We start from the raw sequence: 16,884 nt of genomic DNA on the forward strand, positions 1-16,884 counted from the left end.
GGTAAAATAAAGCTACACAACAAAGCCTAAATGAAAAAGAAATCAAAGGCATCACATCCCTTTCTAAAGAGAAATCTCATCATCTTCCCCATCATTAAAACTTAGAATGTAAAATGTACTTATATTAGCAGCTGGAACTTTATCAAACCAACTTCAACTCATTCTACAGCATGAATCAGCGACACCATGTTAATATTGCATCAGTCACTAGGCGAGGCTGATGGAAACTAGCAGTAAAGTAGGGAGGGTGGGGAAACAAGGAGACTGGGGGGGGGGGGGGGGGGGGGGGGGGGCGTTCATAACCCTGCTCAGAGACAGCTCTCTCTTTACATGGTCCCTCTGCTCATTAGGAGCTCTCTCTGACTTCCTTGCACAATTGAAATAATTACATCCATTAAGAAAGATGACTACCTCGGATAAACTCACATACCATGAGCACGTCAGTTACCCTAACCCTTTTTCTTCCAAATGAATATGTCTGCTCGGGACCAGTGACTTTATCTAAAGCCTAACACATCGAGGACTCATTATGAAATCTTCCATTCTCTCCAAAAAACAGCAAAGAAAGTGCTCTAAGTACCACTTACAGTGGCACTGAGCACTATAAACACAAAAGGTGTGCTGCACATCAATAACTACAGTATGTAGCCTACTGAAAGTGTCTTTAATTCTTCCATTTTGTCCCCGCCTGTTAAGCATCCTTGACAGTACAAATCTCTTAATCCTGGTGTTGAAAGACCTAGGATTAAAAGGAGAGGACCACTTTGCAAAGACAGCAAAAAAGGTGAGCATGCCCTGCCTGCCCTAGCCCCTCCCTGCTCCACTCTCACCTCAGGAGAGAGCAGGGAGAAAGTCCTACGGCTGGAGACAACATTAGACAATAAAAGGAAGAAAGCTTCCATTTCTATCTCACTTGGTCTTCAGCCACTTGCCTCTATGGCCTGGTAATGACCTGCAGAGGTTCTCTGTAAACAGCACTCTAGCTCAAACAGTGGAGGGGCTAAATGTAAAGAATGCCTCTTTATTTGGTACATTCAGCTGCACTAACACACTACAAATGGCAGCTAATGAACAAATACTCACGCCGACCTCCACTGGGTAATGAATACAATATTGATCAGTCTACCATGCCCCGCTCTTCTGCACCCCAAAATAATCAAATCAGCTCACATTCTAAACTGGCTCCAGTGATCTAATGTGTCCTTCAGGCTAGAAGAGTCTGGACAAGGACAAGCTCTAAGAACAATCACACACGACTAACATCCCTCTCTGTTACCAAGAAAATGTTGACAAAAGTCAGGAAATACAAAAGCAAGCAGAGACTATCTACCTAGAATTAAATCTGAGAGAATATTAGAAACCATAGTCTCAAAAGGCATATCCAGGTACTTCTTCATTTAGTCAGTATATTTACTTTAATGTGTAGATATAAAATACTGAACCAATTACTATTTGCGGAGCTCTAAAACTGATATTGTAAGGTAATAATCAACATATTGCTTGACTCCAATTTCAACAGTTTCTGCTCTGTTTTATGTCATTGAATTTTGGTGTCGTTTTATCGAAGATTTTCTGCTTCCTTGGTCCATAACTAGGTCCCAGTTGGGTCGTTGATTTTCTCATTGTTATATAAGTTCAATAAAACTTCTCTCACTGGAAAACCAAGGTGAAACAAGGAGGGAGAGAATGCTAAATACTTTCAAATTAATCATGTGAAATGGCGCTGTACACCAAGAATGCATTCCTCAACTTTAACCGAGAAGGAGTGCAGCAGATCACGCGAGGCCTTTGGAACACAGGACAACCATGAGAGCGGCTCAGGATGTTCACTGCTCTTCATCATCATCACAGACGCTTATCAGCAGTTCTTTTTTTCTCACCGTGATCACGTATGCATCAAGTGAAGGATGGAGAGGTGATTATGGAGGGATCCAGTCACAGGAAGGATACTTACGAACACACAAGTCTCCACTCTCAAAGTAACCAGGGCAACACTGCGAGCGGCGTCGGTACATGGTCCTCACTCCCCGCCGGTAAGCCGTCTTATAGCTGATCCTGGGGAATAGACATACAGGGAGGAGCGTGAGCTGCCGGTTTAAACAGAGTGACCCTTCTTGAAGGACACCTAAACCTGCAGCTGGCAGCCTTCATGTTCTGCCTACACCATGCCCGCTTCAATTCCACTACACAAAGAAAGACCTTGAAGAAATCCAAAACCGAAAATTGTGGCACCAAAAAATCTTCCTTCGCTCGAAATACTGTACAGTACAGAGGTTTCCCCACATGTCTTGACTGCCTTCTGTGTGTTTAAGCGGAGATGACGACCGTAAACCTTAATGAAGTCATTCCAACTCATGTAGCATTTGATGCAGTCACTGTCAGCAATTGTACATTACGAGGAGGAAGTGATGCAGTCACTGTCAGAAACTGTACATTACGAGGAGGAAGTGATGTGTCTGGGACATCTGCATAGGTCCTTTAAGGGTTGATATTAATGTGAGGAACTAGAAAGGCCAAGCTCATGATAAGGTAACAAGACAGATGATTAGGGGATTCTGTGCTCACCTGTGCCTGGTACACTTGAACCAGTTGAGGATGTCAGTGCACCTGGTATAGTAGATCTGGTCGAAGGGATGAGCATAGGACTCCTGGACAGTCACGGCGTAGCTAAAAAGGGAAAAGGAGTTTTCCGTCTTCTGTTTGTTATTCCTTTGAGCATACTATGTGAGTTGGCTGCCAGTGCAAGTGTTGTCTAAGGACAATCTCGGTGGAATGATAAAAATCATACTTTTTCACAGCCATAAAATAAAATGTCCTGCCGATGAATTCATTTCCAGCCAATAAGGTGGCATGAAAGATCCCTAAGTACCCTCACCCCAGTCAGGCAACACTCCAGCCCATACATCTTCACAGCTTCTCAACCTCCCCTCTGCATGTAGAGAAGGTCATTATTCCTGCTTATTTTTCATAAGTGACACCACCCAGCACAACTAATAATTATTCAGGCAATATGGCTGCAGTGATTGATTAGGATGAGAGTGCACTGATCAATTTTCCTGCGTATTTCATCTAAGGCTGCATCTCCTCCCACTCTTCAGGGCTCTGGAACTTAAGCTGAGAAGATCAATAATGTCCGACAGACATTGTGAATATATCTAGGCTTCTGTGTCTGTAGCCAAGACCCTAAGGTCAAAGGACCAACATGTCCATCATATAAGCTTGCATTAAGGCTTGTGGATTCATCTGAGAGTATTGACTGCTGCCAGGACTCTCTGGTGCCAAGATCTACAACGTTCAATGCAGCTGGAGGCTGATATAGAAGGGCGCTCACCTTTCCCAATGACTGCAGACATTGGGGTCATCTGGGTTGAGGCTCCGGACGCAGGTGCTCAACCCCAGGAAAGACAACAGGGCCAGGGCAAGGGGGCCACGGAGAGCAGTCCCCATGGTTCACCCTGGGGAAGACTACAAGAAGATGATTCCAGAGTTGGGACATATGCTACAATAACACTGAACCCACTTAATGCAGGCCTCGATGAAGAAAATGTGCATGAGGTTGTGTCCCAGGTATTGTGTCTGACTGTGGAAATAAAATTAATGGGGCACTGAACCCACTTAATGCAGGCCTCGATGAAGAAAATGTGCATGAGGTTGTGTCCCAGGTATTGTGTCTGACTGTGGAAATAAAATTAATGGGGCACTGAACCCACTTAATGCAGGCCTCGATGAAGAAAATGTGCATGAGGTTGTGTCCCAGGTATTGTGTCTGACTGTGGGAGACACAGACCATGTGTTCTCTCTCAGGAGGAGGGGCAGCTGAGGGGAAGCCATACTGTGACAATGACAGAGGACCACATGGAGGCCTATTTGTTTACGTTGTCAGGATATTTCATTAGACATGCCACCAACTGGGAGTACACATGTATGATGAATAGACATGGCAGTGACGGATGCTATACAGGTAAAAGTCCCACCTCTGCACATTTCTATGAAGGATGAGTGAATGACACACAAGGTTTATCTGAAGGTATTCTCGTCGGAAAACTGTCCAAACGTGAATTGTTTGATTCTAAAAAGTCCAGAAATATTTGTATGTGCTAACCAAAATTAATTTGACTGAGAATTCTCCCTCATCAATGGACAAAGCACATTGCAATCACAAGTACTGTACAACAGCCCCCGACACAACTCTATCTCTTTCGACCAACACACAAATATTTGTGTTTGTGTGTGTGTATACGCAAGTGAACATGACTGTTTGCACATGCCTGCATGCTTCAATTTGCTTATGCTTACTCTGGGGAATCTGTTCAATGTTTCTGAGTGGCTGTATCCAATAACATAGGGTTTTACATGTTCAGCTAATCCTCTGCGTTGAGAGGTGTGTGTGTAGTTCATTCGCATGTGAAGGAAAATCAATGGGACTTTCTTTAAGTACTGCTTCATTTAAGTAGACAGGGGTAAGAGTCATATTCATTTTCAAAACAGGTGATTCATCAAGACATCCACATGCTGTGAAGCAATCCTGTTAAATATGACAACTCTGTTTGACTGATTGATGGAAAGTTTTAAGCTCTCCCACATGGTCAGGACTCTGGGTACGAGTCATTTATATGAATGGTTTTGAAATTAATGACACTGGACACTGACACCGGACAATGACACTGAAGCTTTTTTTGCACATCCTCGATCATTACCATGCAGCGAATGTGAAAAAACTGCAAAGGTTAGTCCAAGTTAAAAACGGAAGGGAACTGTTGTCAGACTTGTTTTTGAGAGAGAATTCTTCTTTCTGCGCTTCAAGATAAGTCGAGCTCCAGTTTTAATGGCTTGAGTCACGTGGATCTGAGCTCACCTTATCTCGTAGCCTGTGGTCCCTGCGTCTGTGAAGATGGTGAGAGGACACTGATGCCAGACGCTGCAGTGAGGGACGGCTCTTCTGAGAGATGAAGACACGAGAAAGCGGAGGTTAGAGGTCTGGGATCTGTTGGAGGAATAAAATAATGAGCTAAAGCTCACGCACTCAAAGACACGCGCATACATGCATACACACCCCACACACACACACACATGTACACACATAAACCCGACAACATATACGAAATCTAATCATGCGCCCCCTTTGATCTTAAAAGGGTCTCGAACTCCATAGATCCTTAGCCCCTTCTATCTCCAAATAAGTGAGTCTTTATGGCTGGATTCTACCCAGCTCTCTCTACCCTAACTACAAAGATTATATTATCTGAAGTGGTGCTCATACAATGACCACTTACCACACAGCCTGCACCACAAGTGGCCTTTTCAATGGTACAATGAGAACTAGTTATTTCTGAGTGGTAATGAAACACAGAGGAGCAGCTATGGGATGTCAGTAGCCTTGCTAGCTGTTTGTCGCCAGTCTCATTACACAGCTGTTAATCATTCCTCCTGAGGGGTCAGAGTTCACCTTTTGAGACTCTCTGGGTCTGTATGTGCTTCTGAATATAGATTAAATCAGAAGCACAAAGTGTGCTTGTTTTTGTTCTTCTCCCGAATAAATAATTCATCATGTTTCCTTCAGATGTAAAAGTGTAGCTGACGTGAGGCTGAGGGCGAGGACAGTGGAGGCAGAGGTGCTGGCTCTCTGATGCCTCACTTCACCCCCTTGAGATACGACGCAGCAAATGTGGAGGTTGTAAGCAATTAATGAAGAATGTCTCTTCTGGGTCAATAGATCCAGAACATAGCTTCTTACTTTGATGCTAGCAACACTATATAGTCAACTACATGCATTCACTATTGTTTCGAAAGAGCTTCTCCGTTGAGGACAGGTAACTTTCTGGCACTGAGCTAACAAAATATATCTTTGTCATTTAGTTGGCACACATTTTGACATTTGAGCACTGGGGAAATAAAATTAATGGGGCAAAGATGCCTTTTGCCTTGGCAGTGTTACAGAATGTTTGAGGCATCCTCTGTTTACTTCCCATTCCAAATCCAGAATTTGTAAACAGAGTACAATCAGACAAAAAGTCTGATCGATATGCCCCTGATTGCTGAGAGCTTTTCGGCACGTCTCGACCCTGTGTCTGCACAGCCTTCACAGAAACAATTTGTTTCTCTGACTCCAATATTCCTGATTTTACACAAACTTGTTTTAAGAGGCCCTCTTAACCTCCTCTTTGTTTTTCTTCATGTTTACAACCACTGTGATTACTCACCAAGCCTAAAGAAATGCAACGAATGCTGATGACCAATAAAGTGATATGCCAACACATCTCACAGGCACCGATCAAGAGAACGGCGTTTTCAGATAAAAGGCCCGGTGTACTGTATCATTGCACATGAACACGACGACATAATCACCAGGGGCTACTGTTGGACAAGACACCAGTCTGTAGATAACACAACCACACAGATCCACGACTACTGTCCCTTCAGCCATCAATCAGCAGAGACATCTGCATGATTAAGGCCGCGTGTCTCCAATGTGTGACTTATTAGAGCTCAGTGCAATTAACCAGCCGCTCCCCTGGGTCAGTAGCATCTGTGCTCCTCTCTGAGGGATGCGCTCGCTGGGCTGGAGGCGGTCTCTCTGCCAACCCCCTACCCGGTGGGCCATTGTTGCTTTTCAAGTTCATCTCAAGCCCACATGCTCATTTATTTACACACTCAGTTCCTTATAGCTTGAGTCACTTTGCTTCTGTTTAATGGAGATTAGTTCAAATGGAAATCATTCACCGATTTAAATTCATCTCTTGCCCAGAATACCACTGGGCATATATACTGTTTAATTAGATATCCCGGTATTGTGGTACATGGAGTACATTATTCTGTTCATCTTCTGTTGACATAAAATGTGTGACATCCTGCTCAGAACAGTGTCTTGCGTTGCGATGTAAAGGCTACGAGCAAAAACATGTCACATGCCAAACCATGATACAACCCCACTACATGAAGTCACAGGCCAAACCGTGTTACAGGCCAACCCATGCCCAACTGATTGATCAATGGGAGGAGTTCAAACACAGTGCTGACCTTTACTGTCTGCTGCTAGAGGCTCAGACTCATTAGGAGTGATGGCTCATTAGTGAGGACATGGTGTGGTTAATCACAGAGACCCCCGGCTACATTTCCCTACCTGTGGGAGCTGTTTGGGAGCTGAGGGCCACTGGCTTCCACGTCTAGCTGGACGGTTGGACAGATGGATACTTTTTTCATCAGTCCATAGCCCAGTTCCAGGATAGCATTCATCACCAGTAGTACATTTCAAAAATGTGTACATCCAGATTTTAAGAAGAGGGCTTATCCAACATTGCTGCTATAAGCCTTTTGGATCAGCAACTGCACAGCGCCGGTGGTGTGTGTGTGTGTGTTTGTGTGTGTGTGTGTGTGAACCCGGCATGGAATGGGAGACACCTGGCAAAAGCCGCGTGTCGTTTAACGGGGGCTTAATTCTGGCCACATGGTTTATTCATGCAGCGACCGCTGATCATCACGACTCTCATAAATCACGCAGTGCGGCATGCAGGACGTCCACAGGCCCGGGCAGGGCCCACTAATCTCAACGCCATCTTTCATCTGAATAACCTTGCCTCATTGCAGGTCCACATCAGACAGAGCCCTAAGGAGGAAGGCTCAACGCCTCCTTTTATTCATTTAAAACAGCACAAAGAGAATCTCCACCAGCCGTCATGGCTCTGAAACCCCAGCCCGCCCCCTCCCATTCTCTCAAAGCTCCCAGTCTATCCAAGCCCACTCCCAGTCTATCCAAGCCCACTCCCAGTCTATCCAAGCCCACTCCCAGTCTACCCAAGCCCACTCCCAGTCTACCCAAGCCCACTCCCAGTCTATCCAAGCCCACTTCCAGTTTCTCCAAGCCCAATCCCATTCACCACCACTGTAGAGCCAAGGTGCTGTTGATCTCTGAACACATCTGGGAGATAATTCACTTCAGTGGGCTGAAGATCCTTCTCTTAAAGATTGGTAAACAATTTAATTAATGTAAAGCAACAACTCCCAGCTTGTGGGATTGAACCTCGCTACAAGGTTGTTTTTCAAATTGTTATGATTATCTATAGCCTGACATTTTTGAAAAATGTTTCCAATAATTATATTGTTTTTCTAGACCTCTGGATTTACAGCATCTACCAGGAAACTAATTAGTGAAACTAAAGTAATTGAATACAACAACCATGCCGTGGCCAATGTCACACAAAACTGTACGCAGCTGGCAATAGTCAACAAATATTTCCTCGCCCAGGCATTTAATAACAAACCCCAGGCAACGCATTGACATGGCTGCGTGGTGTCTTGCCCTCTGAAAGTCTTCCCTTCCCTGAGTCACTTGCTCTGCCAGAGATATGAGGGAACCAGGGTTCTCATCTGCTCACCCAAGCAGGCTGTCTAAAGGATCATCATCCCCAGTCCCCATGCAGACAATTAACCACCCTGTGACCGCCAGCAGGATAAGAGGGGAATAAGTGGCTGGTGGAGAACAGTTGGACAAATTACAAAAAAATTAGTGGAGTGCAGTGGAAAGTGGAAAATTGTGGGGGGGCGAGGTTTGCCCAAGGATCCTCCTGTTCACCAAGCCTCCAACTGGGATCAATCTAAAAGGAGAGGAAGATTTCTCTGAACTGTTCCATTCCTGTTTTGGCTTGATTAAGGTAGCAACACACTCTCATGGTGATACAAAGCGGTCTGAGTAGTTATATAGTTTTGTGACTCCAGGCTCAAGCCAAAGTTTTTGTGTATTAAAGTACGGTGAGGCAGGGACATAACAATAAGAACAGCGACAGATAATAGGACAAGATAGGAAAGAGAAAAGACAGAAAGAGAGAGAAGACAGAAAAAAAGAGAGAGAGAAAAGGGAGCGGCAAAGTCACTCTCCATGAAATGCTGAAACAACAGCATGACTGCTAGGGCAATTTTACACCCCAACAGTTCCACACCTCACCATCGGCCTTCCAACTCTGAACCTTGTGTCTGCCTTGTGTCTTCATTTATTTTGTGTCAGCGTCCAAGGATGTGAGAAGCAGTCTGGGGAGTAACTCACATAAATGCCGTGGAGTAAGCAGTGTGTGAAGCAGACGAAAGCTTGAAGAGGAGAGTAAAAAACAGCTTTTCTTTTCGCCAGGACTTGATAACTGACATTCCACTTGTTCTCAACTTTTAAACTTGCTATATAGATACATTGACTTAACCTTTTAAAATGTCTTTAGATATTACTCTTGACCTCCTTCCATATGGAAGTCAGTGGTGCATAAGCCAAACTACTATGATAACTGAGCATTGCTTCCACCTAGACTGCATATGTCCAGGAGAGCTGTTAGTCTAAGAGAGTACATCTGTCTTATTAATACTCCTTCTTCTCCAAAGTAGACCCCCTCTCCAAAATACTTGTATTGGCCAATGGTAGATTTATTCTGTCCAATTAACCTTCAGGGTTTCCTGGGAGTGACTGAATGGGGAATAATCCGGCGTTATGACGATTAGATGTCAAAATATTCTCTGCCAGTAGGCTATGATCACCAGGCCATTATGGAACCAAATGATTTCCATAGGGTTGAATGTCTGTTTTTGACCCTGGTCACATTAAAGATGTATGCCCAATTCCAACAACGACCCTTCGGATGTCCTTGAGAGCAGAGTCTCCATATTCACACTGCAAGTATTAATAAAAGAGAACAAAAGACAGGAGGACATGACTCTGTGCACACATGGAGAATATTTAAGTCACGCATAAGAGCGTTCCAACCCACAGCCTCGTTGCCATGGCTCACAGAGGGACAGAACACACATGCATATTTCGAAAGAGAAGGGGATGCCGTTAATCTCTTTCTGCTCAATAGGGCACACCGGCACATGCAACTGGGTCATTATGGTGGGTCTCTTGGTGTTCACACAGCAAAGCAAACTAGCCTTTATTACAATCACTTAGACGTCAATTAGACTCAGGATTTCTCTGAATTGTTCCATTCCTCTGCAGCTACAGTTTCACAGCTAATTAGGCATGAACCAATCCAGAAGTTGCATATGTTTTAATTATGGAAAGATGACTGACATTAACAGTGCCAGTTGGTGACAAAATCCGTGTATATTTATTTCTCGCAAGATACATCCCTTAGAACGACTCATCATGGTGGAAATCTTGTTTATATATTTATATTATCTGTCATAAACTGTTCATCGAAAAAACATCACACGCAACACTGCACGCCTTTGGGTCCTGCACAACACACCTTCCGAATTTTGCCTTCATACAATGCCCAGTTCTGGATATAATTGAGCTACAGACACACACACACACACACACACAGAAGCACACAGAGGGCCCTGCCTTCATAGTTAGATAACTAAGAACTCAAATGAATGTAGAAAGACTACATACTTACTTGCTCTATGGAAAAAAATGCATCCTTTAATCGGAATTGGATGACACTATGAACTACAACCCAAGCTCGAAAAAATACACATTCCATGTCAAGCAATTTGCAGAGACAACAAAATGATGAGCCCTACACTGCAACTCTTAGTGGAGTCATACATTTTCCATGTCATCCACTTGTACATGGTAGCAAACGCCAGAGATGTATTGCCTAGTCCATGTCCTTTCTGCAGGGTATGTCCTCATTTCCTACCTACACAACAAAGCTGGGAGCCCATGATCACAGGCTACTGTGAAGATTCCCTGAATACAGACTTAGGCTCTACCACAAATATGCACACACACGATAGCAAGGTTTCCCACAAAGCAAGCCCTCTCGTCCACAGGCCTCCGCGCTGCGCTAACCTTACAGTTGGTATGGCAACGGTGCCCAAAGAAAACATTGTAAAAGAAACTATAGTCCCACCCCACTAACCCTAAGTCCAACTCACCGCAGCGCTGCCTCTTCTTTTAAGGCTGGAGACGGCTGCACTGCCCAACGCCGGAGGACACGAGCATCTCAGATGCCCTGACCCTGTGCTCTGTGGACAACTCTGGCTGCAGAAGCAGCGCCTCTGAGGAGCTAAAGGAGACAGGACGGTCGGTGGCTGCTGTATTATTCATGAGCCGACCCTGTTGAGTGGGCAGTTATTCGGCATGCAAGTCCCAGGTGTGACTCAAACTGGGCTCCATTCACGGCCCTGACTGCCGCCCATTGATCAAAGACGAGGGACCCTGATGCTGAATTAGCGCAGGGGCTTTATGTTGTGGGACTCAAAGGGCTTCACTGATAAAACAGATCTATCACAAGGCACTGGCGTTGGACTTGTGTCTGCTTACCAGCACTCATCCACTGGGGAGTTGAGTTCGAGCAATGGAGATGTATTAGACAATTAAGTCATAGACAGAAATCTTTTTTTTTTTTTATCTGGAACACAGCCGGTAGATTTGTCTAGAGCAATGCACTCAGACATTGATGCACTCGACAGTCAACATAAGTAATCAAATCCAAGTTACAACAACTCCCAAGATATTATTATGCACAGTGTGTGCTGAAACTCCACAAGACGCCAGGTGAAAGATTACTCTTCAAGCCACAGTGAGTGATCTGTCCTGATTGAAAAGCTTTGTCATATACATATATATGTTTAATGTTCCGTAATAATCCAGTGGTCTGAAAGATGGAGGCCATGCATTATCAACCAGGTTATTTGATTTTAGAAAGGAGCTCTAAGTTGTAGGGGCAGCCCAATCACTGCTGTTTCAAGGTTACAGCCCAGGTTTGTTGCTAAGTAAAATGTGCCGTACAGTTCAAGGGTGAAAGTTCAACATAATCCAAGAGCAAAAAAGTCCAAGAAGTATCAGAAACTGGGATTTAGTTGGATTAGTGGGTCTGATGTCTCCACGGGCAGATTTTCTCTGCAAAGTAGCCTACCACTGCACTGTCGAAAGACAGAAGTCATGAAGGAACAGCCACAATCTCCACCCCGGTCAGTCTCAGCTCAGGTTTATGATCCAACATTAAAGGAAATATAATTCATTGACCTTACAAATGTCTAACAGATATGCTGCCAGCTCAACAGTAAATTGAGAAATCCCTGTGAAGCACCAACCTGCTCATCACAAATGTCAAATGCTTTCCTCGAGTGTGATAGACAACACATTTGGTTAATGTATTCAGTCTATCCTCACACTGCTTCAGTCAGGAAAGCAAATCATGGTCTACATCATAATATGTACATTACTGATATGAGCACATCCGTAGTGATTTCATACAGTGGTTCTATGAATACTAAAGTCTGGTTTACCAGGGTTAACCCTAAAATGCCTCCCTTAGAAGACAACATTTCCTTTTGTGTCTTGCAAATGTGTCTTGCATATTTCCCTATACTGTGACAGACAGGCTGGCCCAGTCTAGAGACGAGATATGTACTCTAATAGTCCTCTGACAAAAAAAAGAACGAATTAGTGGCAGATGTAAGCCAGCGCATCAGCAGTATTTGTAAAAAGTCACTGGACTCCCAGGAGGACTTTTCTTGTCATTACAACACACAGGAAAAGAACTGATGAGTGCATTAATCAGAGCCGTGCTGGTTGGCTGTGGTGTTCTTCCTGTGCCTAGCAAGGAGCACACCTGAGGGAGGGAGGGAGGGAGGGAGGGAGGGAGGGAGGGAGGGAGGGAGGGAGGGAGGGAGGGAGGGAGGGAGGGAGGGAGGGAGGGAGGGAGGGAGGGAGGGAGGGAGGGAGGGAGGGAGGGAGGGAGGGAGGGAGGGAGGGAGGGAGGGAGGGGGGGAGGGGGGGAGGGAGGGAGGGAGGGAGGGAGGGAGGGGATTAACAGCTCCACACAGGAGCACCTCTATCAGGAGAATCTGCCTTAGCTCATCGTTTCTCCTCCATGCAAGAAGGATGTGGTCAGATATCAGGCTTGCACAATCCATTCCTCTGCAGAGTTTTGCCTGACCAACATCAATGCTGTACATTCCTTGACTATTAATTAAAAGCATGTTAAATTAGATAAAGACATGCGCAAGTATGAGCGAACATGGTAGCGCAACTAAACTAAAGTCAACCAATGCTATGATTAACATTTATATAGATATAGTATATGGACTACTTCCATTTATTGGAATTATGTAACCTCAAATGTAGTAATCATGTAACCTCAAACCAATTACATTAATAGCAAACCTGACGATATAATAGAGGTCTAATGGAAAGGACTGGGCATCTCTTTTATCCTTGAGATTTGAATTAAAGATTTGTTCCTGGATGAAGAGCCAACTGAATTTATGACACAACTGAGCCATGAAGTTGGATTATTGCATAAGGTATACAATATTTACACCAACGTTAATTGGCATCAAAAGAAGAATGCATTTAGCAAGTGAAAAATAAGCCATCATATTAGGAAACATAAAATGAAAGACAATATTCCCATTGTTAAAGGTCCACTAACACTGGAACTGGTGTTCTAAAACTACATTTAAAAAATGTGAAGTTTTTTCTTTCCCCTGGAGGTGATAGATGCAAAAAAAACATGGTTTGCAAAGTGTGAGATTTTGCTGGAAAAGTTCAGGGTCTTTTTCCATATTTTTCATTAACTTTTTTGCTAATACAGTTGCTTTGGCCTCGAGGGTATTTGTTTTTGTGTTCAATGCACTTTTGCTAAAATAACAACATCTATCAGTCATCTCAATGAAAAAATAGCTTCATTTGCAGAATAAAGGTCATGACGGCTGTTTCATTTAAGGGATTCTGAGAGAAATATCTTCAATAAGGAACAGTTATTTTTCTTTAGGATTTAATCTAGATGTTTCCCCTGACTGTTTAATATGTTGCTGTTGGTCAACCAAATATAAAATACATAAGCCAAAAACAGTTCTATGGTCTAAAGTAAACCATTTGTTCTATAAAAGTACATATGTTACTTTATAAAATAAAATAATTCAAATTAATGCAATGTTTCTCCACAGTAGACTAGTAAAGTCTCTCAAATGCATATGTTCCCTGTCAGTGCCTCCACCACATCCTTAATCTTAATACTCAATAATCTGCAATTTTGCTCGCTCCGAATACTGGATTAAAGATAATATATATTTCCCATTTCTAAGATCTAAATCAATTGAAAATGTAATTACTTGTACAGATAAAAAAAATACTGGTGTTAATTAAACATTTACGTAAATTAATAAATGTGTATAGTTGAACACACTCTCTCTATTGGGATTTGTAAATGAAGGGTTTAATGAGTAGATAATATGTATATGTTTAGATTAACTTGAATTGTAGATTTATAATGTCTATAATGCCAAAATTAGATTTCAGTCCTGTCATTTAACAAATTAATTATTTAATGAATTAATTATTTAATGAATAGGTAATCTGCCTGTAAATTGATTACTTTTTGGAAAAGTGGAATATGACTCACATACAAAATGCATACCAATAAGATTTTATCCTTGGGAATTGAAACAACTGTCAGCTTTTGACACCACAGTCATTCATTAATCAACAGTAATTAAATTTATTGATTGAGCCAAACATCAGGATGTCCAGTTGAAAGGTGTTTACTAGACTGTAAACTCCACACAACAACCATCAAGAATAGAGAAACCACTCATCTGTGCTCTTGGAAGACAGAAACGCAAAGAATGAGACAAAGATGTTTGTGCTCACTTCTCATTAAACGCTGTCAGCATTAATCAGACTGCTACAGCAGAGCCTCTGCAGACAGTGATGGCTGTCTTAGGCTCTGTTCACACCATGGGACAAGGCAATACTCATCAGCTCTGAGTACGCATGGATTCTCAACAGATAACATTATATGCTGATATTTACACACTTTTGTTAAAGCTTAACCACTGTAAAATAGGCACATCTCATACCTTTGAGGGACTCTAGTTCTGTAAGATAATGTTTGTACCTTAGTATCCTTATGTTTTTACAAAAAGTCTGACATTCAACAAGGAGCAAAACAATTTATCATATCAATATTTGTGTAGTTGAAAATTGTATTTTTACATTAGGACTCAAAACAACACACCCAGATCAACAGTTTGCTCCATATATTGTCTTCCAGCAAGAAACTCCCTATATAGTTTGGGACACTGAAAGTAATGAACATCTTTTAAAATAGAAAGATGTTTAATTATACTAAAAGCTTTGGTCTGTTGGTTTCAGAAAACAAATCTGCATTACTGTAATGCCAAAGTACAGTTATGACAAATTACTTTTTGACAAATTGCTATAATGAAACTACTCACCCATACACAATGAATGACCAGACAAAAGCATAACAAGCAGCAAACAACTCTGACCCTGTGCATTAAATGACAGATGATACAAGTAAAATCCGTAGGCATAATTAAGTCTGTATTTGCAATGTTTATGAATTAATAACGAACTACCACGCACAAAGTTTCATACAGATAGCCTTTACAATTGTCTATAAGGGGGGGTCCATCATCTGTCAAAAGTTATTTTCCATTAAATATGTATTGCGTTTGTAGTGCAATGCATTTTTGGCACCATCTTTAGAAATTAAAGATCTTTCATAAAATGTACTGTATTGTATCTGCAAAACTGTAGTCACAGTTTTCACTTTTTATATTGTAGAACTAAACTGCACATTAACACCCTCAAGGCCCTGATTAGGACTGCCGTTGGATTTCTACAGTAACCAGCACTTGATTGTCATCTAGTGGTTAAAAACAATACTGCACAAATGCACTCGTTTCTATTTCTGTGGCTTGTAAGAACATAGTTAACCTTCCAAGCAAAGAAAATCTTGCTTTCCATTGCATCAAGATATTTCGAAAATAAACAGTAGGAGTCTCTAAACATGCTGTCGTTGTTATAACTTCCCAGATTGTATTCTTTCCGCAATTTGGGAGTTTTATAGGGGTCTCATTGTATCAGATGATGTGCTTGTTTCGTGGACTTTGTGGCATTTGCTTCACCAAACGAGATATTTGGGTTACGTCAAGTAGACATTTGATACACTGCTGCTTTGTTAGTAGGATATAGCCTATCAACAAAAACGACATCCAAATTACCTCCGAAATCTAATCACATGGAATTTGAGAAAGATGTTCACCTCAGTCTGCAACGTAATGTTTAAAGCACTTCAATGCACACGTATTTACGTAGACAATAAACCAATGCTAATCTCCTTTACTCACAGACACTAAACACAGAATTGCTGCAAACTTGATGCCACTGCTGTGCTTAATTAGCCAGTTTAAGTAGTGGAAGGCGATTTGCGCAAGCCATGGCATGGCAACACATAAAGTAAGACAAAACCATTTTCTGATAATATTTCACATCAGAGGTTGCCATCCATATCCTATAGGCTAGTGAAATAAATCAATTCAGACGACAAACCACAAAATTACACCTTAATTAGCTACGTTTGGCCACGTGCCACATAGGCTAGTAGCAGCAAAACGAGCATCTTAGAACATTGTTAAGGTAATCTTAATAATAATACTTACCGCTATTAGCGAAAATTAGCCTTTTGTGTTTTTGAATCGTCCTCTTAAAGTAGGCTGATAAGCTTGGCACAATCTACACCGATTATGTTAAAATGTGATTGCTTGGACGTAGGTTAAGTGAATGTTGTAAGTTCAAATGCTAGGGATGCAATGCGCTGCATCCATCTCGGACTGTTGCTCTCTCTTCAAGACAAGCGCGGCCCACTTTAAACTCCAATGACGTCACGAGAGGTGGTGCTGATGCTGCACTTGAAAATATATCCACTTTTAGATCCTCCTGAGTTTATGTTGTTGATTGGCTTGATTGATTAACTTTGCTTCACTTAAAAGTTTTGCTACACTTTTATTCAGTTTCGTCAATTAAAAAGAGCTCGAGCTAATAAGCTACTCTTAAACGTGTGTCAGTCCACCCATTTCTCTTCGAAAGTGTTCTAAACGATAAATAGCCACAAACACAATTGTGACAGTTGAAAAAGTCTAGTT

At 42.4% G+C, this 16,884-nt stretch overlaps 1 protein-coding gene across 1 annotated transcript in view; it reads right to left on the reverse strand.

Moving 5' to 3' along the window:
• megf11 (multiple EGF-like-domains 11) overlaps positions 1-2,030 on the reverse strand; it is a 40,422-nt gene extending 38,392 nt beyond the window's left edge. The window contains 1 exon segment of the mRNA XM_067234171.1: positions 1,955-2,030. Coding sequence (XP_067090272.1) covers positions 1,955-2,015 — 61 coding nt within the window. The 5' untranslated portion in view covers positions 2,016-2,030.
• Between the last annotated feature and the right edge of the window lie 14,854 nt (positions 2,031-16,884).

This window comes from Osmerus mordax, chromosome 4 (assembly GCF_038355195.1).
Source record: "Osmerus mordax isolate fOsmMor3 chromosome 4, fOsmMor3.pri, whole genome shotgun sequence".
Lineage (NCBI taxonomy): Eukaryota > Metazoa > Chordata > Actinopteri > Osmeriformes > Osmeridae > Osmerus > Osmerus mordax.